A 24,553-nucleotide genomic window follows, 5' to 3' on the forward strand; every position below is an offset into this window, starting at 1 on the left:
CAAGGGCCACACACTCCACCTGCCATCATTGCAACAGGTTGTGAGGAAATAAGGACAAGAACAAATACAAAGGATGAAAAGGGGAAGTGGACTGAATCAGTGAGAGGAAGAGTTGAGTTAAAAACTAATGAGAATATTGGGCCGGCCCGGTGGCTCAGGCGGTTGGAGGTCCATGCTCCTAACTCCGAAGGCTGCCGGTTCGATTCCCACATGGGCCAGTGAGCTCTCAACCACAAGGTTGCCAGTTCGATTCCTCGACTCCCGCAAGCGATGGTGGGCTCCGCCCCCTGCAACTAAGATTGAACACAGCACCTTGAGCTGAACTGCCTCTGAGCTTCCGGATGGCTCAGTTGGTTGGAGTGTGTCCTCTCAACCACAAGGTTGCCGGTTCAACTCCCGCAAGGGATGGTGGGCTGCGCCCCCTGCAACTAGAAAACGGCAAATGGACCTGGGGCTGGGCTGCGCCCTCCACAACTAAGACTGAAAGGCCAACAACTTGAAGCTGAACGGCACCCTCCACAACTAAGATTGAAAGGACAACAACTTGACTTGGAAAACAGGCCTGGAAGTACACACTGTTCCCTAATAAAGTCCTGTTCCCATTCCCCAATAAAATCTTTAAAAAAAAAAAAAAAAACAAAAACTAATGAGAATATTGATACATCTGATAAGGTGTTAATATCCAAAATTTATGAAACACTCATTTAACTCAACCCAAAAAAACAAACAACCTAATTAAAAAATGGGCGGAGGACATGAAGAGACATTTCTCTAAAGAAGACCTATAGATGTCCAACAGACATATGAAAAAATGCTCAACCTCACTAATCATTAGAGAAATGCAAATAAAAACCACCGTGAGATACCACCTCACTCCGGTCGGAATGGCTATCATCAGTACATCAACAAACAACAAGTGCTGGCGCGGATGTGGAGAAAAGGGAACGCTCGTGCACTGTTGGTGGGATTGCAGATTGGTGTAGCCACTATGGAAAACAGTATGGAGGTACCTCAAAAACCTGGAAATGGAACTAATTTATGACCCAGCAATTCCACTCTTAGGTATCTATCCAGAGAAATCCAAAACGCTAATTAGAAAAAATGTATGCACCCCTATGTTTATTGCAGTGCTATTCACAATAGCCAAGATGTGGAAAAAACCAAAATGCCCATTCGTAGATGACTGGATTAAGAAACTGTGGTACCTATACAATGGAGTATTACTCGGCCTTAAAGAATGAAATCTTACCATTTGCAACGATATGGATGGACCTAGAGAACATTATGCTAAGTGAAATAAGTCAGATGGAGAAAGACAAACACCATATGATCTCACGTATGTGTGGAATCTAAAGAATAGAATAAATGAACAAACTACTCAGAAACCATCTCAGAAATATAGAGAATAACTGAGGGTTGCTAGATGGGAGCGGGATGGGGATGAGGGAGAAGGTGAGGGGAGTAGAAAGCACAAATTGGTAACCACAAGATGGCCACGGGGATAGGAAAGATAGTTTGGGGAGCATAATTGAAAATGTTGTAAAAATTTTGTAGGGTATCTGATGGACACTTGTCTTATTAGGGAGACCACCTCAGGGATGGTGTAGATGCCTGATCACTGCACTGTACACCTGAAGCTGAACAATAATGAATGTCAACTATAATTACATATATGTATACATATATGTGTGTGTATATATATATATGCATATATATATGGTTACAGGATGTGGAGTACAGCGTAGGGAATAGTCAATGGAATTGTAACAGCTATATATGATGTCAGAGGGGTAATAGATTGGGGGTGGAGGGTTATCACTTTGTGAGGTGTGTAAATGTCTATAATATTATTTGTACACCTGAAACTAATTAAAAAAAACCTAATGAGAATAAAGGGAGAATTAGGAGAATAAAAATATTATTAAAAAGGAATAGAAATAATTAAAAATGAGAAATGATAAAGTTTAGGACCCAAATAAAATGTGGGAAAAAAAGCTTTAAAAATTTAAACTGAGAGTAAAATAATATAAAACAAAAAGGATATTTCAAAATAGTAATGATATAAGAATAAAAAGTATACAAAAATATAATCAAATAGAAAAATATAAAAAGAATAAGAACTAGGAAAAGACATGAAAACGACATAAAATTAAAATCAATAACATCCAAGTGAATGTTAATGAAATTAAGAAGGTATGGGCCAAAGGGATCAAAAAATGTTAAATGCTGAAAAAGGTTAAAGTTAAAATAACAGTTACATAAATGAAAAGAGAAGACAAAAACTACAAGACCTAAAAGATTAAAAATACAAAAGAGGAAATAGGGTAAGATTGGAAAAGAGAATAGTTCCAAGAAATACAGATTAGATATAGTAAAACAAAGTAAGACTATTAAGTTTAAATTATTAACTATAAAAAGGAAATCATGAATAATTGTGGGGAAGTAAACAATACAGAATAGGCAAGTAGTTGATTCTTAATAGTATCTTTTATCAAACATTCCTTTTCTCACAGGGCCAGTGAAAAGCAGGCCCCTCCTTCAGGAAACACAGCTGGGCTCTTAGGCTGGCGGATCATCACGGCTCCATTCATACTGAAAAGCCATGACAATTATGTGGGACTATGAATGTCATTCTAATTTTTCTGGATTCTGGATTAGGGAGAAATGTATTGCAGTAGCCTGGAGTGGTTTACAGTGGGGTGTAGGACACAGGGAGTCTGAGAGCAAAAGGCATGGATATTCTTGTACGTTCCAGTGAGGTTACAGACAAATCAGACTAAGGAACTCCAGAGCTTAGGACCAAGGCCCAGAGTGAAAAGATCTGGCATCTAGGCCTGGCCCCAAGGTCAGGGTGGTCTTCATCTTGTGACTCTCCAGATTTTTCTCTTGGCAAAATGATCGTTAAGTCTGCTTATTCCTGGAGAGGGGACAGAAGGGCTGGTTTTCTTCACATGGGTGTTTCACTGCAGAGTATGGAGATGGAAACACAAAAGAGGGGCTGATTTCATTCACTGATTACATTCCTTCTTCCCCAGAATATTTATTAAGGATACTTGGCCAAGTGTGGGGTGATACCTAAAGGAGAGGAGTCCATAGGCCATGCCATCTAAGCACTTGGAACTTTCTACACGGTGGTTAACTATTGTTAAACAATTAGCATAGAATTTAAAACAGGACAATTAAAGTCAATAAGTATAAACAGAGTGTCTGCATAATGACTGATCTTATGTTGGAACTAGTGCCTATTTTAAGGAACTTTCTGGACAGGAAGAGAAACCCAACAATATAAAATAGCAGTGTGGTACAAATTGTAGATGTTAATGTCAGATTGAAGAATTTTGCCTTCATCTAGTAACGAATGAATAAATAAATAGACATTAGTGAGTGGAAGGAAGGGAGAGAGAAAAGGAGGAAAGGGAGGGAGGGAGGAAGGAAGGAAGGAAGGAAGAAAGGAAGGGAGGAAAGGGATGAATGGATGCATGGATGAATGCTGGACCTAAAAGTGGAGGGAGAAGCTGGGAGGCAGGGATCTAGGCTGGAAAGGGTGGAAGGAAGAGTGGACAGCATGAGGGGAACAGAAAGGAGGAAGCTGTTTATGCACAGCCATCATTTGGCAACGGATTGCTACATCGGTACACAATTCTTTTCCAAACTCTATGGTCTTAGGACAGTATAAAGTTTATGCCTGGGACATGAATTGCTTGGAACAACAAAATTAAAGTCCATTTGGCTTCTTCTTCACTGGGCTTTAACCTTCTGTATCCTCAGCAAGGAAGAGGGCTGGGGAGGAGGCAGGGAAAAGGATCTGGGAAGAGCATGGGAAGCCTGGGTATTACTTAGGAACTTAAAAAGAGACTGATTTACAGGGGGAAGGAGGTGGGGAAGGGGCTGTAAGGGAGTGGGGGAGGCTGCGGATGAAAGACAGTGACCCCCAGGTGAGTCTACTCCAGGTAACAAATGCTCCTCCTCTGCTTCTCATAGCGAAGACCCCAAGATGGCAAGGGCAAGAAAGAAGAGGGAGAGGAGTCAGATACAGATGAGAAATGCACAATTTGTCTGTCTGTGCTGGAAGATGGAGAAGATGTCAGGTAGGAGGTCGGCCTTGGACTCCCTCTCTCTTCGTTCTTGGGTCATTCATGCACAGTGGGTGTGGGGTGGGGTTTGCTTGTGCGTGTGTGAGTGTGTGTGTGTGTGAGTGTGTGTGTGTGTGTGCATGCGTGCGTGTGACTGTCAACTATGTCATCGTGTGCTTTGTGGTTGTTCTAGGAAGATGGGGTGTGGAACGTTCTAGATATGTGGTGCCTATGGGTGTGGACTCACGGATACTAAGTTTAAGAGAACAGTGTGCTATTTGGTCTGGATGGGTTTGAGGCTAAAATGAAAGAGCTTCATGGAGAAGAGGGCTTTGGGCTTTCCTTCTTGTCATGACTTCCCATCCCAGCCACAACCTCACTCCATGGAAGGGCTCCCAAGGCCCTCTTTGGCCAATCCCCCAGTGGTCCCAGGTGTGAGTCTACTGGTCCCTTGAGTAGCCACTACTTCTCAGTTTCTGGAAGAGACCTGGGCCCCTACCCCTCAACCATTCCTCTGACTCTCCCCTTCTCTTTCAGGCGCCTACCATGTATGCATCTCTTTCACCAACTGTGTGTGGACCAATGGCTCGCCATGAGCAAGAAATGCCCCATCTGCCGGGTGGACATTGAGACACAACTGGGAGCCGACAGCTGAGGGAGGAATTAGCCAGTGGATGCCCCATTTTCCTTCACCAGGTCCCCCCACGGCCATAGCCCTTGCAGCCAAACTTTGCCTTCTGAGCCATTTGACGTAGAGGAAAAGCCTGCAAGCACATTTTGTGGAAAGAGTTGGTGGTATCAGTGTCTGAGGGAAAGGAAGGGTGGCGGGGAGGACCCCTCCATCCAGAATGGTGACTGCCCCCATCCACCTCGCTGCGCGGGAAGGAGGGAGCTGGCCGTGCCCGGAGCAGGGGTGGGAAGGGGGGGCCCACGCTGCTGAGAATCTAGATGTGATCCTGAAGGTCCTAGCCGATAGACCGGCCCCTCAATCCTGTCCTTTGAAGGATTGTATATATACCTCTCGACCACGTAGAAACCATGTAGGGGTCTCTAGCTATTTCTGTGGATGGCAGCCGGAGCATGTTAGCTTAAGAAAAATGTTGTGTGTGGTGCTCTAGTCATCTTGTGGTGGACATGTCGCTATTACCGAATTCGCACCAAATATTTCTCATTGAGTTTCTTGTTTTGGTGCCTGACTGAACCAACCAACGACAGCCCAAATCTTCCCGTCTTTAGGAGAGAAAAGGAAAAAACGGTGGAAAAAAAAAAAAAGCCAAATCCTTTTTATGATGAAAAAGGATTTTTTTTTCACCCAGGTTGGGAGGCGGGAGGGGGGTTCTTGTTTTGTTTTTGGTTTTGTTTTTTTCCTTTGCTTTTGTTTTTCTCATGTTTACAGTGCACGGAGCATAGAAGAGGGGCATGTGGGAAAGGGGAGGACTAAAAAAGGAGCAGATGGGAGTCTTAGGTGGACTTCTGAGGGGCTGAGCCAGGGTTGGGAAGGTAGAGTTTGAGTAGGTAGGAGGAGAATTCTGTCTTGAAGGAGGGATCTCCAGTTCCAGAGCCTATCTACTTAGCTCCAGCTGTCCCCCAGGCTCCACAATGAACCAGGGAGGGGCCAGCCTTCAACGAAAGCTGGCCCTGGGTTCCTCAGAATCAGGATGTCCCTGCTCATGCTAGATTCTTCCTGTTGGCTGTGCTCATGCCTTGTCACAACGAGGCAATTTGGCCACTGCCTCCCTATGCAAAAAATGAACCCGATGATGAAGATAAGATAGCATAGGTGATGAACGCTTGGTCTTGGGCAAAGTGCTCTCAGCTAGCACGCAAGGGCTATGGTCAAACAGTGTGGACCTTGAGGAGGACATGGAGCTTCCTTTGGGATGTCTCGGATCCTGATGGAGTCCCTCAGACTTGGCCCTGGCCCTGAGACCACGTTGCAGGGTTTGGGAGGTACGTGCCCCTAGCCTCTGGCTCTTTCTCTGACTCTTCGATAACCTTGGGCAAGTCCCTTTCTTTCTCTGTGCCTCAGTTTCCTTCTCCTTAGAGTGGAGAGAAACACCAGTGCATCCCCATTTCCACTTCCTCTATGTCACCCAGATGTTATGAGGATCAATATTACCTGCCCAACACATTCACCTGGGAACCTCCTTGCGGTTCCGGGATGGAGGTGGTAGGAGAGACAGACCTGGAAATTCCAGGTGACACTGCACAGTGTGTCTTTCTGCACCACCCCACAATTTTTCTGAACCTCAAACGAGCAGAGAGATGGGAAGACAAAAGCATGGAGATGGGAAAATCCACCAAATTGCACCAAATCCCCCAATCCCAGCCCAACTTCCTTTATCTGGAGGAGGAAAACACCAGCTCAGCTGGAATTCTGCTCTCTTCCTCCTTTACCATCCCCCTCCTCCTCTCCCTCATTTGCACTGCCCTCAAAGCCTCCCTCTGCCCCAGTCTCAATGCCCTCATCACAATAAGAGAAGACTACAGGGCATAGGATACTTACTACATATATGAAGGAATTCCATAAAGTTAAGGAAATCTGAGTCTGCATTGCTGCTACAAAGGATAAAACCAGGACCAATGGGTAAAAATGACCAGGAGGCAGATTTTGGCTTGAGGTAGAAGCTTTTCGCACAACCGGAGCTGTCAGGTGGAGGGATGACGGCTCTGGACACCTACAGGCAGAGAATGAAGGAGGTGGCTTCTTGTGGGAGGGTTCCTTGAGGAACCTTCAGACGAAGGCAATGATCACTGCGTGCCCACCTTCATGGGTGCCCGGCAGTGCAGGCACTGGGAGAGACAATAGCAAAGAAGACTATATCCCCGTCTCAAGGAGTATACAGTCTAGCCCAGGAGCTAAGACACAAACAACAGTGCAGAAATGGTGAAGAGCCTGATTCAGGGTTGACGGCGGTGAGCATGACTTTGTCCCTTCCGTTCAGTGATTCCGGTGTGTGAGCAATGTCTTTAGGGATAAACGGCTGGAGACCTCACCAGCGTGGAAAGTACTTCTGAGTCAGGATTTGGGGGAAAGCTAGTTATTATAATAGTTGCCCCTGCGAGTTGGGAATCCTCCCCAGCCTGCTTCGATCCAGAGGTAGCCAGGGTGGCCTAGGGAAGGTCCGTCCCCTCTTAGTCTCTTGTTCTTCTCTCCAAGGCCAGTTTGAAAAGCTAGCAGGTAGAGGGAGTGTGTGTGGAGGCCAGATGGAATGAGAGCTGGCTTCCTGGGTCCCAGTCTTGGCTCTTGGTGACAAAGTGAGCAGACCTAGAAACCTGCTTGCTTCTCTCTGGGCCTCAGCTGTAACACACAGAGGTTGGATAGGATGCTTGCTAAATTTCCTTCCAACATTCACATTCTCTGATCCTTCTAACATCAACACATCATTCAAGTCCTTAGAGTTGTGTGCTGACTGAGCTGTTGAAATGACTTGCTGTGGGCACCAACATCTGTTTCAGAGCCTGAGAGTGGGGCGTGGTCCCCTCCTCCCAATTATCTGCAGACTCCCTGAGTGCCCCAGGCGAACTTTAGGCACTGACTGGGTGGGGTAGGTGGGATTCACCTGGAGGGGTAGAGGTCAGTTGCCGGGGGTAGATCCTAAAGCCTCCCTCTTCCTCCGCTCTCTCTGGGGCCCTCTTCCCCTACAGGTGGGCACAGGAGGTGACATGGACCAAGGCACCTCCCAGCAACCTTAGCCGGGCAGCCGTCAGGGTGGGAAGAGAGGACAGGGGTCTGTGCTTCTGCTCCCTGGAGGCCCCCTCCCCCGTTGTCTGGGAGCCGGGGAAGAGTAGAGAAGAGGCAGGCTCAGGCCTCAGTATCTCACACCTACCACCTCCAGGAGGTGAGACCTCCTGTTGTTCTCCTTCTGTTCAACTCAAGGGACTCAGACCCTTTCCTGACTGAGACGCATGAGTGCCTTCTGGGGCCAGAGCTGCCCCAGGGTCAAGTTGGGCCTCCTAGCCACAGCACAGCCCCGGCCGCAGTGGGTCCACTGAGGTGCCAATCACTGAAACTAATGCCACAAGCCCAGACTGCGCGGGCAGAGGGCGGGGGCACAGAGCTCCTCCACTTGCCGGGACCCCCTGGGGCCCTGTAGCCCTTGCCTACCACCTGTGGCAGGACTCAAGCTCCTCTTCGGCAAATGTTCCCAGCCTCCGTGCAAGTATTCTTAACTCTTTACGCCTAATGAACAAGCACAGTTTTTTCAATGGTGAGTAAAAAGCACCAGATTTTCTTTTTTCCCCTGAAGAAATCCTCCAAGCCCCTCGCCTGCCGGCGGGACACACACTCCCCGAGTGGGGCTGTAGCAACGTCTGTCAGGTCTCCCCCTCGTGTTTCATCTCCTGCGCGCGCGTAGAGCAAATGCTAGAGCGATTTCAGCTGATAGAAAAACAAAAATGAAAAAAAAAACACAAAAAACAAAAACATGGCACGTTGCTAGTTTACAGGGTTTTGTGAGTTTAAATGCCTTATATTTAACAATCATAATTTATGACTAACTTGTAGATATCGTGGGTTCTTATTTAATTATTTTTATAGTTGTTTTGCATTTTTAATTATAATTTATTTATTTAGAAAGGATACTAATTTTTTTTATTACTCCTATTACCTCATTTTGGCGTTGTTTCTGGGAGTGGAATGCTTTGCATGCATTGGTACGATGACAAACAACTACGAATACAAAAAAAAAATTTTAAATAAAATTCCGCGAACTTTATTTCGTCCAAACTATCAGGGTGTGTGATTGCAAGCTGTCCTACTGTGGTGCTGGCCTCTTTGGATACATTCCATACGAAATGCAAACCTTTGATTCTGTATGCTGTGATCTAGTGAAAAACTCCAATATAGTGACTGTATTTAGCACATATATAAATATAATTTGCACTCGTCAGCAGACTGGGGTAATCCTTTCACTTGCTACCCTTGGCCCTCCAACCCCCACCCCCATCATTACCCTGTTTCTCCTTCTTCCGTCACCCTTCCCACAACCTTAGCCCACCCTGCCTTCATCCTCTGAGGAAGGTAATCCGGGGGCACTAGAGGTCACTCTCTCCACCTGAGGTCCAAATCTCTCTGCCTCCAGAATGTTCCCTTCGGACATGACCAGCAGGAGCATCTGAAAGCCAAAAAACATGATTTATTAGAACAAGCCCTGGACTGGGAGTCAGGAGGCTCCGGTTTTCAGATGACCTTTATTGTAAACTTTCCTGTAACCTTGAGCAAGTCACTGGGCCTCTCTGTGTCTCAGTTTTCTGGGCTGGGGTAAAGGGAGGTGAACTGGAGGGTATCTAGGGAAAGGAAAGAGGAGAGGAAGAGAGTGGCCTGAGAATTTATCCAGCAGATTGGTTCAAAGGAGACCTCTGGAGGTTTCCTGTCCTTTGCAGCATCCTGTGGGTGAGAGGGAGGCAGGCCAGCTGGACACATCCCCAGACATGGGACCTGCTCTCTCACAAGGTTTGGCGATCACTTGAAGAGTGAGTGGAAATCCATGTCGTGTTAGATATGGGGATGGGGTAGGCAAAATATAAGCCCAAATTATGATGTTTGGGACTGGCACCCCATCCTCTCATCTCCCAGAGCCTTTGTTTTTAAGGCATCACCCTTGGCAACCCAAGATGGGGACACAGATTTTAGACTCATGGTCCCTCTTCCTTTACTCTCTCTGTCACTGCTCCGTGGGAAGAGTGCTAGGGGAGGGTTTGGGGAAACAGTTGCCTCAAAGGCTGGCACAGCAGTGAGCCCAGATGCCTTTGGGCCCAAAGGAGAGAGGAGGTCCATGGCCCCAGGAGAAGACTCTGCGTGGACTCGGACCCTGGCCCGGAGTGCGAGGATCACCCACTCCTGTGCTCTCTGCATGTCTGCCTCCTCCCTCCTTTCCTCCTTCCCTTCTTTTCCAGCCCATCACTCCCTCTTGCCTCTTGACATCACTGCCTTTGCTGGTGGAGAAGTCCAGCCTCCACGTGAGGCCCCCTGGGATGGTGCTGACAGGGGAGGAAGTGGAGGCCCAATTCGCCACACTGCCTGGTCAGGCTTGTAAGAGTGGCTGGGCCATGCATGGTCCCTAAGTCCCACCTTTGTTCTGGCCAGACTATGCATCCCGTTCCCTGGGCTTCCTGCCTGCTGCCTGCCCAGCTTCCCTTTCTGCCTCTGCTCTGGGGCCTTGTTCTCTTGCTTTCCCACCGGGGCGTATGACTACCACACTGCCAGGCCTGGCAGACGCTGCCCCCTTGGCAAGGCTCCTGGATGAACATGCCTTATGCTGCTCTGCAGGGTCAGAGTGGGAAGGGGCCCTTTGCCCTGGCTGGCCTATGCCCCCACCCCGCCCACCCCAGCCTTTCCCTCCCCTAACCCCACCCCTGGCCCTGGCTGTGGCTCATTTCTCAGCTGTGGAGCCAGCCCAACTGGGCCCTCCAGGGGGTAATTTGGTTGCCCCTGGTAAGTGAAAGGATTATCCTCAGTTTTGATTGTCCTTTTTTGTAATCCTCCTGCTGTTCTGTTCTGTTGTGCTGTGCGACATTTTGCTACATAGACTATTTTATAGCAGAAAGCTAGAAGAATATTTATTATGACTATTAAAGCAATAGTGCATCAATGAAAAGGCAGAGACATTAGGAATTGTGTAAATGCTTAGATTCACTTTTGGTGGATTTTTTGTACTTTATTTATAACTAATAAAAATGAACTGCATTGCTAACTACACCTCACTCGTGCAGGGTGCTTATTTCTACGTAGACCCAGGGTATGTCCAGACAAAGCCTCCCCCAGGTCTGTGTGTCCAGGAACTCAGGTAATAAATAGTAGGTGTCTCTTCCTTACCCATTTTCCTCCTCCTCCCTCCCCGTCTTTCCTCTCCTTCCTCTCCCCTCCCCTCTTCTTCTTCTTCCTCTGCTTCCTCTTCCTTCTCTCTTATGTATTCTTTTCTTTTACTTCTTTCTCTCTCAAAGAATCTGTGCTGTGCTGTGAACCAACCAGCTGGTTAACCTGCTTCCTAAACTTTAATTTATGGGTCTTAAAGGGAAAAGTTCCCATTTTTGATCAATTTTTCAAGTGTAACCTCTTGTGTTTTGCGCAGGAGGGCTCCTCTGTTTCCCTGTAGGAGAGAAGGAATTTGATTTTTGACAGTTGGTGTGTAGTTTGTATTCCTTTGGCAGAGCCCGGACTCAGATAGTTGGTGTTGTCTGGGACCTGTCCTCAGCGTGTGCGTCAGTGAACTGAAAGATGGCTTTTGGTCATAAACTACAAACAGAACCTATTTAATGAACTTTAAATAAAAAGTCATAGACCTCGTTTTTAGGGCAGTTTTCGGTTTACAGGAAAATGAGCAGCAAGTACAGAGAGTTCCCGTATATTCTCTGGCCACTGGAACCCAGTTTGTCTGTTATTCACACTTTGCCTTAGTGGGGTACATTATGAAAATGGATGAGCCAATAGCAATACATTATATTGACTCAAGTCCATCGTTTACATTAGGTTAATGAACACTTAAATCCCCAGTTCTTGCTCAAGGGAGATGATCCCAAATTCTGTCTAGCTTTCCACGTATTTCCATCTATGTCTCTTGATTTACGAACCAGGGCTCTTTAATCCTGGCCTCCACCACTAACCAGCGTGTAGATGTGGGAAAGACACTGCCCTTCCCTCGTTTGCCAACTGTAAAAATGTGGATGGTAGACGAGGCTCCTTCCAGTTCCTTCCTTCCACAGGTCTCTACTCATAGGTCCCACCTCCCTCTGTTATCCTTGTCTATTTAATTACTGTTTACACAATGGAGTTTGTCCTAGCTACTTTTGCTCAAAGTCCTGAGCTACTTTTGGAAGTTTTCTTTCCTTGGATTTTGTTCCTCTCCTTCTCCCTCCCACACACACGGGGCAAATGTGCAGCCTTCCTCACCCTCACCTCTCCCCCACGTCCCTATTGCAGTGCCCAGGAGGAAAGGAACTTTTCAGAAAACATCCAGACTCATGCTCTGTGTGGGCCCGTGACTCCTAGTCACCATGAAGACCCCCCAGGAGGTTAAGAAGGAGCAGAGTCTATCTGTATTCATCAGGACTCTCCAGGGAAAAAGAAGATAGATAAATGATAGATAGATAGATAGATAGATAGATAGATAGATAGATAGATGACAAATTTATCATGAAGAAGAATTAGCTCACATGATTCTGGAAGCTGAGAAGTCCCCTGATCTGTTGTCCGCAAGCTGGAGCCTCAGGAAAGCTGGTGGTATAATGTGGTTTGAGTCCAAAGGCCTGGGGACCAGGGGAGACAGTGGTGTCTCACTAAAAGGGCAGGAGAAGACAAATGTCCAGCTCAAGCGGGCAGGCAGGAAGGAAACAAATTCCTCCTTCCTCCACCATTTTGTTCTATTCAGGCGCTCAGTGGATTGGATGATGCCCGCCCGCCCCAGGGAGGGCAAGCACTTTGCTGAACACACTGATTCACATAATGTCATCTGGAAACACCCTCACAGACATACCCGGATAATGTTTAATCTGGACATTCTGTGACCAAATTGACACATCAAATTAACCGTCACACTTTCCTCACCTCTCCCCCAGGCCACATTGAAGCTTCTAGGCCGGAGTACAGAACCCATCTTCCCTCCAGCTCATAAACAACACCGCCTCTCCCACCATCCAGGTGCCACTACCCAAATTTTCCTGTTAAATTTAGGGCTTAAATGTTCTTTCCTCTCTTAAAAAGTCATTTATTCTCCAAGCCTGTCTGTCCCAAACCTCCTTCTCTCCTGTGTGCTCCATTTACTTCCTTCCTTTGTCTGAGGTCCAGACTCCCCCTCCTGTTCCCTGAAGCCCCTCACTCAGGGTGTCTGCATCTCTGCTGGTGGTTGATGCCTGGTGCCTTGCTCTGCCAATGGACTGGGAGTAAAGGGGGTGTCTGTCTATTCAGGAGGGACACACAGCACCAGGGGTCCACAGGGAGTGGGGCACCTGCCCGCACTACTTCCTCTAGTTGACTCCTCAGAATCAGAATTCAGAAGGGGTGTATCTGAACTGGCTGAGTTTACTTCTATCAAAATCTTGGACGAAAAGGATTGTTCAGCCAGAGAGGAGAAAATCATATTGGAAGGCTTTTGTTTAACCTACTTAAGAGCAAAATGTTCTTTAGGCTTCGGTGCAACAGTTTGTATGTAAATAGCTTGTGTTAATTGCGAATGAGTTTTATCTTTCTTTTGATGTAGACCCCAGGAGATACTTGTTTGGAAATAAGTTACTCGAAAGCAATATAATTAAGGTTCTTTCCAAATATTTTTAATGCAGGCTTGTCTCTAAATCAGGTGAGGAAAGAGAGCTGATATAAAACCTCATCATTCAAGAAGCCGTCCTTATAAGGAAGAACTTTATGACAATGGGAGCTGTCAGCACCAGGGGAGTTTGGGGAAGGCACAGCAGCTCTAGCAAGAACTTCAGGGAGGGAAGGAAGGTACTGGGGGAGGAAGAAACCATTCCTTCCTTTGTTTTCTTGCCCCTGAGCTCTAGTGAGGGAACTCAGCCTTGGTGGAAGGAGAGGTAGCATTCCAGCACCACCTGGCCTTGGCCCACAACCCCAGGAATGACCAGAGGCTATGTCGGCAGCATGGGCACTGGGGTGAGAGGGGTTGAAGAGGAAACCTTGCAAGAGAGGGGCTTGTTCACCTTCACCATGGCTGACTGTTGGATCTCAGCCCTGGAATTAGGACTCTTGTGGTACAGAGTTTTGTGGGGGCTTTGGGTAGAAGAATAGCTTTCTGCCAGAGCCAGAACTAGGGGGAGGCAAACGAGTACCGTGGATGCAACATTTGAGGAGGCCTCCCTGTCAGGTACCAGCCCTGCTTTCACATGAGCCTGAGGTGATCCTTCCATTTCGCAGCCTGGGCTCCTTGCTTACTTCTGCCTAATTCCAGCTTTGCTTTTGGCTTTGTCAAAAGGACAATTCCTGAGATTGCCTGCAAGGAAGAGATGGGAATTGAAAGGTAAAGCCCAGACCAAAGGCAGAAGGGGTAAGATTTGGAGGGAGGCCTGCTCCTGGGAGTTTCTCATGGGCATCCCTCATTCCTTCCTCAGGGTAGAGGGCAGGCATGTGGGCAGCAGCCAGGTGAGAGCAGAATGCAGCAGGGGTCAGTCTTTCCCCACTTTTCCCCAGACCTTGAAGTGGTTCCCTCCCACCTTCACCTACCGCTTCTGCACAGCCTGGGTGGAGAAAGGAGGACTGTAGGACCTCGAGCAATAGAACTTGCCAGAGCCCCAGCACCTCCCTGCCCCCCCACCCCAAGGGCTGTACCCATCCCAAAGAGGGCTGTGGAGATGGGACTTGACAGACGTTGAATTCTCCAAGACTCCCGGCCCCTTGCTATCTCCTGTCCACCGCCATGCACATCTGCCCCCATCCCAGGCTCCTCCACAGCATGTGAAGGGCGTCAGATAGCCTAGTTTGAGCCCAGCTTTGTCCCTGTGGACTGCTGAGTCAGTCAGAGGCCCACTCTGATCCCACTCCTATAAAACAGGGAGACTGGACGAGCATGGTGGGATGGAAGAGTGGATGGGTGGTGGGACTTCCAGCAGAGAACAGCTCCAGCAGAGGCAGAGCAGAGAGGACAGTGTCTCATAGCCAGAGGGTAACATACGGGGCATGGAACTGTGGGCAACTTGCCCACGATGGAAATGGCCCAGGTCCTGGGAACATGGGGACTCAGGTGCGGGGGGTGGTGTCTCAGATCTGAAACGAGACAGAGTGTACAGAGACTGAGAAAGACCCCACAATAAGTGCAAGTGAGAGGAAGGCTCCAAACACCTGCCAGTCCAGAAAGAAAGACACTGACCCCAATAGCACCCAGGAAACTCAGCTCTAAGTGTGACATTTTAGATTTTATATTGGAGCCAGACATTTAAATTACAGAGTTGAGATGGACTTTGTGACTAAAAAGTGGTTGTTGGACTTTTTATGACCTGAGAAAGTCCAGAAGAGTTGCGAGGCTTGCCTCAATTTTCACAGGGACAGAGGAAGAATCAGTTCCACAGAAAAAGATACAGTAAAACCATTTAACGATTACTTGTCCCCTAGGACAAAACAGCCTCCTTGAGTCTTGATCCACAGATGGACACACTCACCTTTCTATGCAGGTGCTGAGTTAATACTATCTGCGTATGAACTCATGTAGTCCTCATACTAACCTACGAGAGAGGTGCGATCATTCTCCCTGTGTCACTGGTGACGACCCCGAGGCCTGAGAGATGAAATAATGTGCCCAAGCTCTCCCAGCCGGTGAGAGGTGGAGCTGGGACTCAAGCCCAGGCAGGCTGCCTCGGAGCCTGTGCCCTCCACCTCCGCCCCTCTCCAAGAGGCTCTGAGGCTTCCCGAAACTTGCCTCAGAGCCATGAGGCCTTGCTAAGAATCTACACCTGTCTGCTGGAGGGCACAGGGTGACAAAGCAGGGCGGGGAAATCCTCACTGGGGTGCCTGCCTATAGGAAGATTTCAGCCTAATGCACCTCGATGCTCAGGCCCCCGTGCTGAAAATCAGAGGGGCTCAGCTCAGATGCACTCTTCCTGTGCATTGCCCTTTGTGACTGTCGGTCAGGGACTGGGTACGTGTGTAGGGGGAGGGGGATGCACGTGCACACGTGCACATGGTTCTCCTGCGGCCTCTCCATCAAGGTCATGACCCCCTGGAGGGCAGCTGTCAGTGCACATTGCCCACAGTGAGCCACAGCCAGTAGGTGCTAAATAACCCCGATGTCCCCTTCTCCCCTCCCAGCCCGAATGCAGCGGTGACCAGGTATTGTGCCCCCATCACCGTCTGCTTAGGTCTCCACGTCTCAACTGTGTTATCACAGGCTGCGGCAGCAGGAGGGCACTTGGCCATGCGTTCTCTGCAAAGTGATAGAAAGAAGCAAGTACCTTTTCACAGGCTCATAAATCCCCCTGGCAAAAACACTTCCTCCTGATGGTTTTCTCCGTTTGCACTGGATTTATTGAAACTGGGGAAAAGAGTGCATTTGTAGGGAGCAGATGCCCAGATGAGTTCTTTGGGGGGTGTGGTTGGTAATAATTTAATTAGCCCAGCTTTTTTGGTGGGGGGAGGGGAAGAGTGTTAATTAGTTTTTGCTTAAAATATACCATCGCGACTGCCTCTTGTTCCCCACTCCTTTCCCCTGGGTGAAGCCCCCATTTCCCATTCTCACACCTGGCAGCAAGTCTTAGCCTGGTCACCGCTATTATTGGAAGAGAAAATGCAAATGCAAAGAGTTAGTTTTGTGCAGCCACGGATTATGACACATGTTGACGGATTCCTGTAGGTCCGGGGGAGGGGGTGGGGTGGGGTGCAGAACTCCATCAGCAGTCACGGCAGTGGCCTTCAAAGGACCATGAAGTTCTGGTCCACGGTGCCACAGGCCACCTTTTGGTCCCCAGTCCCAGCTCCAGGAGGCTTCAGGAAAAGACTGCTGGAGGCCAAGGTGGGGGTGGGAAGGTGTGGCCAGGAGCAGCTGGGTGAGAGGGTGGCCCGAGCGGACGGAGCGCCTGCAGCCCCTCAGACAGAAGGGAAGAGTTCTCTCCAGGTGAGCCCGTCCCCGCGTTTCTTGTCCAGCCACCTGCCGCACTTGAAGATGGTGGCCACTCCGGTTCTGGTGTTGGTCACTTCCACCTTATCCACCAGCCAGCCCGAGTAGTAGCCGCTGCTGTCGTGTTCCACGCGCACCTTGCGCAGCTCGCCCAGCTCCAGCGTCTCCAGGAAGAAGTGGTCGGTTTGACCTCGCTCGAACAGGTTGCGCATTTTCTTCTTCAGCTCCCGCTTGCCTGTGTCCCCATTGGACCCAAAGATGGTCACAAAGACGTTGGCGTCAGTGCCCGCCCCTGGCTCAAAGCCTGTTGTCACGATGACCTCGTACTTGACTGGCACCAGGCTCTGGACCTTGCTGGCAAAGCTCTCGGTGGTCTTGGTGACTTCGAATACCTTGAAGTACTTCCTCTTCCTCTTGAGGGGGATGAGGCTGTCACAGTCAAAGAAGTACCTGGGGGTGGGGGAGGGGCGAGGCTGAGTGCTCACCGCCAAGGCTCATACCCTCCCGCAGGACCTCGGGCCCTCCATAAATGATTCCTTCCCAAGGGGACTGGAGACTGGGGCTGGAAATATCTGCATTAAAGTGGGAGGAGGGGGTCTTCTTAATCTTCAAATTCCCAGTGAGTGGCATCTGCATTCTTCTAGCTGCTTTTTGATTCTCCGTTTCTTTTCCCCCCTCACACACCATAGCTGATCCGCCAGCCAGCTCCGATGAGCTGATCTCTAAAATAGATCCAGAATCAGCTCACCTGGAAAAGTAGGCAGTGGCTCCCTATCTGCCCTGTTGCCCCTCTGGTCCAGGCCACTACCATCTTCCCTCTGGAATAATCAGTCTCCTAACTTGTTTCGCTGCTTCTTGCTTTCTACAGTTAATTCTCTATACAGTAGCCCAGTGAGCCTGTGCAGATATAAGCCCAAGAACGCCGTTCATCTGCTGAGAACCCTCCAATGGCTTCCCAGATTATGCACAAATCACCACCTTATGAAGGCCTGCAAGACACTACGTGATCTGACCCTCTTCCCAGTGTTTACCTTTCCGACCTGTCCCCTGCCCTTCTCCTTGAGGCTCACTCCATGCCAGTCACGCGGATCCCCTGGCTCCCTCAAAGGGACTGATGAATGCTTTTACCTGATACTGTCACTTTCAGAGGCACTCTGTGGGATTCAGAGTGACAATTCCAGGCAAAGCCAAGTATAAACGTGGCTGTGGAATGTGTGCTCCCAAATCCCTCACACTTGGCTGAGTTGAACTATGAGAGAGCGAGAGCAAGAGAGTGAGAGTGAGAGAGAACATGCGCATGGACGGCACAGTGCACGAGCTAAGAGAAAGTCCTCTACTTAAGAAGCCAGCATAGGGCCGGCCCGGTGGCTCAGGTGGTTGGAGCTCCGTGCTCCTAACTCCGAAGGCTGCTGGTTCGATTCCCACATGGGCCAGTGGGCTCTCAACCACAAGGTTGCCGGTTCGATTCCTCAACTCCTGCAAGGGATGGTGGGCAGTGCCCCCTGCAACTAAGATTGAACAAGGCACCTTGAGCTGAGCTGCGGCTGAGCTCCCAGATGGCTCAGTTGGTTGGAGTGTGTCCTCTCAACCACAAGGTTGCAGGTTCAACTCCCGCAAGGGATGGTGGGCTGCTCCCCCTGTAACTAAGAACGGTGACTGGACCTGGAGCTGAACTGCGTCCTCCACAACTACGATTAAAAGGACAACTTGACTTGGAAAAAGTCCTGGAAGTACACACTGTTCCCCAATAAAGTCCTGTTCCCCTTCCCCAATAAAATCTTAAAAAAAAAAAAAAATTAGAAGCCAGCAGAAGCAAGTCCAGGGCCAAGAGAAATGGTCGTGGATCAGAAAGTCCCTTCCCTACCCCCACCCACCCTCAACTTTAGTCTCTGGGTATCAAGGAGAAAGTCAGAGGGCACAGTGGGAAACTACTGCATAGGGTGTACGGGGTCCTGGGGTTTACCCCAGCCCTGGCACCTGTGTGACCTTGAGTAAGTCACATGCCCTACCTAGACCTTGGTTTTCTCATTGGCAATGCTCATCTTTTACCAGTGTTGGAAATAAGCAGTCCTGGCACTGGCTAGTGACTTCAGGAACGCAGCCCATAAAGGGTGTGCCCAGTGGTGCCAAATCAAGTCTTATTCTAGATAAAAATCCAAAACAGCAGAAAGACTTGCTTTTCTGCAAATTTACTAAATGCCAGGGCTGCGCATTCTTCCACCTCATTAACTCCCACAACAACCCTCAGTTGTAGGTTGCATCCTCCCATTTCACAAAAAGGGAAAGCAAGGCTTGGAGGAGAGAACTTGCTGCTCACGGTGACCCCGAGCTGGGGCCCAGAGCCAGCCTGCCTGGCCACCTGAAGGGCCAGCCATTTAAAGGCTCGAGGCAAGAAATCCTTATTCTATTTTGAGGTCTCTCTTCCCCCAGTTTATCACTTGATAAATCTGGGTTGTTACATACCACACTTCCTGGGGGAGGAGGGGTATATCCTTTCATTCTTTGTTTTAAATTCTTTTAAAATGTATTTCTTGATGCATAGGCCCACGAATATACATAATTCTATATAAATGCACAAATCGTGTGATCACATGCAAGTTTTTTCTAAATTCACTCTTTTCCTTTTCCTTTGTGCTTGGCGCTAGCTCCTTTTTTTCTCCCTCATTTCCATTCAGTGTCCCAATGTCACCTCAGATAACCGAGGTAACAACTGCAAGGGTATCTTGCCAAATTTCCCTCCCTTTCACCCAACCTGCACAGACCCACAGAGACACAGACATGTGGGACGTCAGTGTTCCCTTTAGAAAACGGCATCATACAACATGTGTTTTCCCATATCTTGCTTTTCTCACTCAACCGTCCTTCCTGGGAATTGCTCCAAGTCATCTGGTACCTATTTAACTCATTATTTTTAGTGGCTTGAGAAATATCCCCTGGGGTAGCTATAAGGAAATGTTTTCTAATAGACATAATTATAAGATCACCAAAACGTGGGACCTCCGAGCTTGGTGGAGTCAAGACTCTAGCTGTGGAAGGGACACATGCCAGGCTGTTCCTGCTGGAAATGGGGGCGGGTCATCAGCAAGAGTGAAGGCAAGAGAAGAGCGTAACAAACACAAAAGAAATTGAATATATGAAAAAACATGGAGACTATGATCACACTTCTGTGAACAGTGTGTATGTGAGATGTTAGAAAAATGCCAGAGAGCTTGAGGTCACCAAATGCTCATGGTGGCCGCCTCTGATGGGTAGAGCTTTAGGGAATTTTTATTTTCTTCTGTACGCTTTTTTTTTTTTTTTGGCATTATTTGAATTTTTATAATGATTATGTATTGTATATGATATCGGGATAGAACAATGAAGCTGTTTTTGGTCTTAAAAAAAGAAACACGCACCTCTCTGTGTATCCTCCCACTGAAATCCTGGGGACATCAGTGATGAAGAACGGGTCAGAAAGGGAATGCACACCGCTGGAAAGGAGTCAGAACTGGGAAAGGTTGGAAGAGGAAAGCTTGAGATTATTGTGTTTATAAGAACTTGAGATTACATTCATTTGTCATCCATGCAAATCCAAGTGTGATGGTTAACATGGTAGTTGGAAAGGAGCTGCATACACAGGGTTATGTACTGGTTTCTCTAACGGCAGAATGCCAGCGTGTTCTAGGATGGTGACATGTCAATCGCCACATGGATGGTCCTCCTTCTGGATGGAGGTGATATTTCTGGGGGGGACACAGATTCTCATCCAGCAGAAACCATAGGCCTGAGCCCTGCACAGGCAATGAGCTGGAGTAGGACTTCTGAGTCCTCCCCAGGCTGGAACCCCTCCCATTCTTCCCCTACCTCTAAACTCTGGAGAGCATCTAGCTCTCCTCCCAGAAGGAGAGACTGAGGCACAGAGAGGTGATGGGTTATTGCCTGAGGCCACGCAGCTGACTAGGTGACAGCTCTGCTATCTGGACCCCCTGCACCCGCCATCCCTTTGGGAAGAGTCCGGCCCTGAGGACATCCCTACCTCCCCCTCCAGCCTGAGGACAAACTGGCCAAAGGCCACACTCTTGAGGGTGTAGAAAAAGATGCTTCACTGGGAGTAGCGGCTTCTTTGCACTGATGAAAAATCCCACAACTCAGCCCCAGAAGTTCATGGACTGGGCTTTCACTTCCCTACCTCTTGAGACCAGAAGGTGCCATGTGGTGCTAAGATCTTTGGCTCTCTTCTGCTCACAGCCAACACTGTTGGTTTCAAGTTAACTAAAGGGGTGACTATTTTATTTTATTATTCTATTGTACAGCAGTATTTTGTTTTATTTATTTTGGGGGTTTGCAGAGGAGCAGTATCAGCAGACGCATTCCCTGTAGCTGGGAGGTGCCCAGTTGCAGAAGGGGCTTTGGCCTGTCCCTGGTGACTCTTCTGGGCCCTCGGTGTCTTAGCTCTCAAGTCCACACCAGTATTGCTCCCAGCATCCACACCCAGTGACTTCTACAGGAGCTGTTGTACACTAGCTGGTCTTTCTCTAAAAGAGCAACCAATGACATTGCAGCCCAAGAGGGAAGCTGCTACTGACTGAATTGTGTCCCCCTCTGACTCACACGTTGAAGTCCTAACCCCCCAATGTGATGGCATTTGGAGATGGGACCTTTGGGAGATAATTAGGTTTAGACGAGGTTATGAGGGTGGGGACGCCAAGATGGGATCTCTCTCTCTCTCTCTCTCTCTCTCTCTCCCCCCCCCCCCACATGAAGATACAGCAAACCAGGAAAAGAGGCCTCATCAGGACCCAACTATGATGGCACCCTGACATCGCACTTCTAAACTTGGGAACTGTGAGAAAAAAATGTCTGTGGTTTGAGCCATCCAGCCTGAGGCACTTGGCTATGGGGGCCCAAGGTGACTAAAACAGTTCAGAAGTCACAACTCTTTCCTGCCCAGTTCCCAAAGGGAAAGCTTGGTCAGAGAGAGCCAATCCCAGGGGCCTGCAGGTCTCAGGTTGAGCGCGGACAGACATTGCTTAGAGAAGCTTGGGCTCCTGAAGGCTGGAGCCTACCGCTGAGGGACCCACCTGCGTTGGGTATGCCTGCACCTGGCTGCTACTTCTGTCTGGTCTGCTTATTCTGAAAGGCGTGACCATGGGCAGGGCCATGACAGGGGCTAGTGAGGAAAGCATGAGTTGTGACCTCTGCTCTCACTCACTCCTTGGGCCTACCCTCCTGGAGGCAAGCAGTGCCCTCAGCTTCCCCTTCCTCCTCTTTTCAGTGTCTTTCCTGCTTTTCAGAGCCGCAGGCCCTTTCTGGCTTCCAGTGTGCTTACCAAATGGTTTTAATTAGACAAACTGATGGCTGTGGACTGTTACCCAGGAAACTAAGACCCTTAATCCTCCAGAGATGTCTGAGTCCCCGGAAGGCCCTGGTGGGGGAAAAGCAAAACTCCTTATCTGGGGTCTTCGGAGGCCACGACATTACCCCGGCTGCCTCTGGTCCCTACCCTGTCCACACAGATGGCAGCCTTTCACTAGGACCGTGACAGCAGCAGGCTTCAAAGCTGTATTTCTCTGTCATTATTCAGCAATAGGAGGGGAGAGGAAGAAAAGTCTCGCTGTCTGGCACTGTGTGATGTACTCAACATTCTTCCAAAGCAACCGTGGGTTAAAAGGCTGGAGCACCCAAGGTCATCTGGTCTAGTCCCCTGCCTCTGGGGGTAGGCCTATGGTTCAGACAGCTCAAACCAGTACAGCTGCCTCTTCTCTTCCTGTCCCAGAAGCCTCCTGAATGAGGTGACATCAGCCTCAAAGGGGACACCTCCACATGCCCTGCCCTGTTGCTCATGGTGCAGCCTCAGCCCCTCCCTGCTGGGGGACAGGCAGGAGGCACATACGTACACATTGCCGTACTCCATCTCGGTGATGGTGATGGTCTTCACGTGCCAGACCAGCTCTCTCTTGGGGATGAACCGGTCGTTCCTGGCAAGGTGGCCCACACACACGGCAGCCAGGTCCCCCAGATAGACGCTGTCAAACTCAAATGTGTCTGTGGTCCCCCTGCAGGACACAAAGGTGTGGCCACTGAGCGCTACTCGTGCCCAGTGAAGGAAGGAAGCATTTATTGAGTACCTGCTGTATGTCAGGCACTGGTTTGAGGAACAGGGATAGAATGACCAGCATGATCCAACCCCTGCCTGGAGGGGTTCCGTCTAGCTTTGGAAGAAGACAATCACAACCATTAAAAAGCCCGACCAGCCCCCGTGGATGGTAACATCCGAAGGAGTTGGGAGGAGGGTGAGGCCCTGGGCCCTGGGTGGTGGGTGGAGGAGGGTGGTGCGATCAGAGAGCAGAGGGAGGGGGAGGAAGGGAGGAGTCCTCTGAGGTGGACCTGACTTGACAAAGCCATAGGATCAGAACAGTGGGGTGTGGAGGTGCAGACATTTCTGGGAGGAGTGCTGGTTTGGCTGGAGTTGGGGCTCAGTGGGGGAAACGGTAATGGAAAGGAGGCGGGGTGTGGCAGTCAGTGGTGGTCTGTAAGTGCCAATCGAAGGAGCCCAGACTTCGAACTGATGTAGAGGGACTTTAAATAAAAGGTAGAGTAGGTTATGGGAAGGCGAGACTTTATTCACGCAATTCTGTAGGGAGAGGGGAGATGAAGTGGGCACCTGAGCAGTTCAGAGGCAGCTCGGATGTGGGAGAGGAGGTGAGATTCTCCAGGTGTGTCTGCCCACCGGGAGTGGTGAGTGGCGGCGCCTTGACACCAGACCGAATTTTGATTTTCCTGTAAAGCGTCTTAGCGGCTCTCTCTTCCGTCCCTCCTTTTAACTAGAACTTAATTCTAAGCTGTTTTTTCTGACCCTTTTGCAATTTTATGCGCGAATGTCTTCCTTTTCAACTAGACAGCGAGCTCCTTGTGTGTGTGGACGTGGGATAACGTCTGTAGTGATTTCCATCCTGCTGCATAGTGGCCTCTCTTTAGTTAATTTATTGTTGCTGTAGCTTTCCATTAACTTTTTAAAAATGGAAACATATCTGATATGTATAATATTGCGTAAATTTAAAGTGTATAACGCGTTAATTTGATAACATATATTGTACTATGATTGCATTGCAGTGATAATTAGCGTCCGAATCACGCTCCATAACTATCCTTTTTTTTAGTAGTTGGACTAATTAAGTTCTAGACTCTTCTAGTGGGCTCTCTTCAAATGGCAGTCCCCTCCTTGCTTTCCTTTTTATAAATCTCCTGTTGCCTCCCTTGGAGGTCAGCACACAGTAGGTACTCAATAAGTACTTGTAGTTTAGGCCCATCAATATGCTGATATCAACCTACCAAGGGGGTTGATCCTTGGGGTTCCTCTCTTACCCACCCCACCCACCATCACTCCCCTGTGGGCACCCTTCTTCTTACTTCTTAAAGACACGCTGTCTACCAGAATTTTCCACGAGAAACTCTTTGGATCGGTTCTTCCTGCCCTCCAGGATGAGCCAGACGTTCTCCCTGGTTTCTCCGCCATTGCCTGTTTCGATGATGATCTCGTAGGCTGCAGTGGAGAGGGAGGGAGAGGGTCAGCAGAGGGAAGCAGCGTCAGGACAGGAGTGCAATGGCCACTCTCTCCAGGTCTTACATTTGATCTCAGACGACAGCCTGGGTGAGGAGAGCAGGTTCAGATCCTCACTGTTGAGGCACTAGAAATAGACTGTGCACTGAACTGGGGGCCAGTAGTTTGTTCCCATTTTATTTATTACAGCAGTCTTTTTGCCTGGAGAACATGGTAGCTGCTAGGAGTGAAGCACCAGCCACTTCTACTTCCAGAAAGCAGGAAGTTTCCAGGAGATGCTGGGGCCTGGCTCTCAGGGATGGATCAGTCCCTGAGATGCAAAGCAAAGATCATATAAAGAGAAGGGGCCCAGCTACAGAAAGGGACGGGAAAGCCCCAGGCAGGCA

The 24,553-nt window shown here is 48.9% G+C and overlaps 2 protein-coding genes across 3 annotated transcripts in view; one reads left to right on the forward strand and one right to left on the reverse strand.

Moving 5' to 3' along the window:
* ARK2C (arkadia (RNF111) C-terminal like ring finger ubiquitin ligase 2C) overlaps window positions 1-10,761 on the forward strand; it is a 102,634-nt gene extending 91,873 nt beyond the window's left edge. For both annotated transcript variants that reach the window (XM_033087695.1, XM_033087696.1), the window contains 2 exons: window positions 3,982-4,088; window positions 4,611-10,761. In XM_033087695.1, coding sequence (XP_032943586.1) covers window positions 3,982-4,088; window positions 4,611-4,728 — 225 coding nt within the window. In that variant the 3' untranslated portion in view covers window positions 4,729-10,761. The remainder of the gene's footprint in view (window positions 1-3,981; window positions 4,089-4,610) is intronic.
* A 5,294-nt stretch (window positions 10,762-16,055) lies between these two features.
* Window positions 16,056-24,553, reverse strand: part of LOXHD1 (lipoxygenase homology PLAT domains 1) — a 143,937-nt gene continuing 135,439 nt past the window's right edge. Inside the window, exons 39-41 of the mRNA XM_033087872.1 lie at window positions 24,017-24,149; window positions 22,504-22,662; window positions 16,056-17,077 (exon numbers count right to left, since the gene is read on the reverse strand). Coding sequence (XP_032943763.1) covers window positions 16,597-17,077; window positions 22,504-22,662; window positions 24,017-24,149 — 773 coding nt within the window. The 3' untranslated portion in view covers window positions 16,056-16,596. The remainder of the gene's footprint in view (window positions 17,078-22,503; window positions 22,663-24,016; window positions 24,150-24,553) is intronic.

This window comes from Rhinolophus ferrumequinum, chromosome 19, assembly GCF_004115265.2.
Source record: "Rhinolophus ferrumequinum isolate MPI-CBG mRhiFer1 chromosome 19, mRhiFer1_v1.p, whole genome shotgun sequence".
NCBI classification, from domain to species: Eukaryota; Metazoa; Chordata; class Mammalia; order Chiroptera; family Rhinolophidae; genus Rhinolophus; species Rhinolophus ferrumequinum.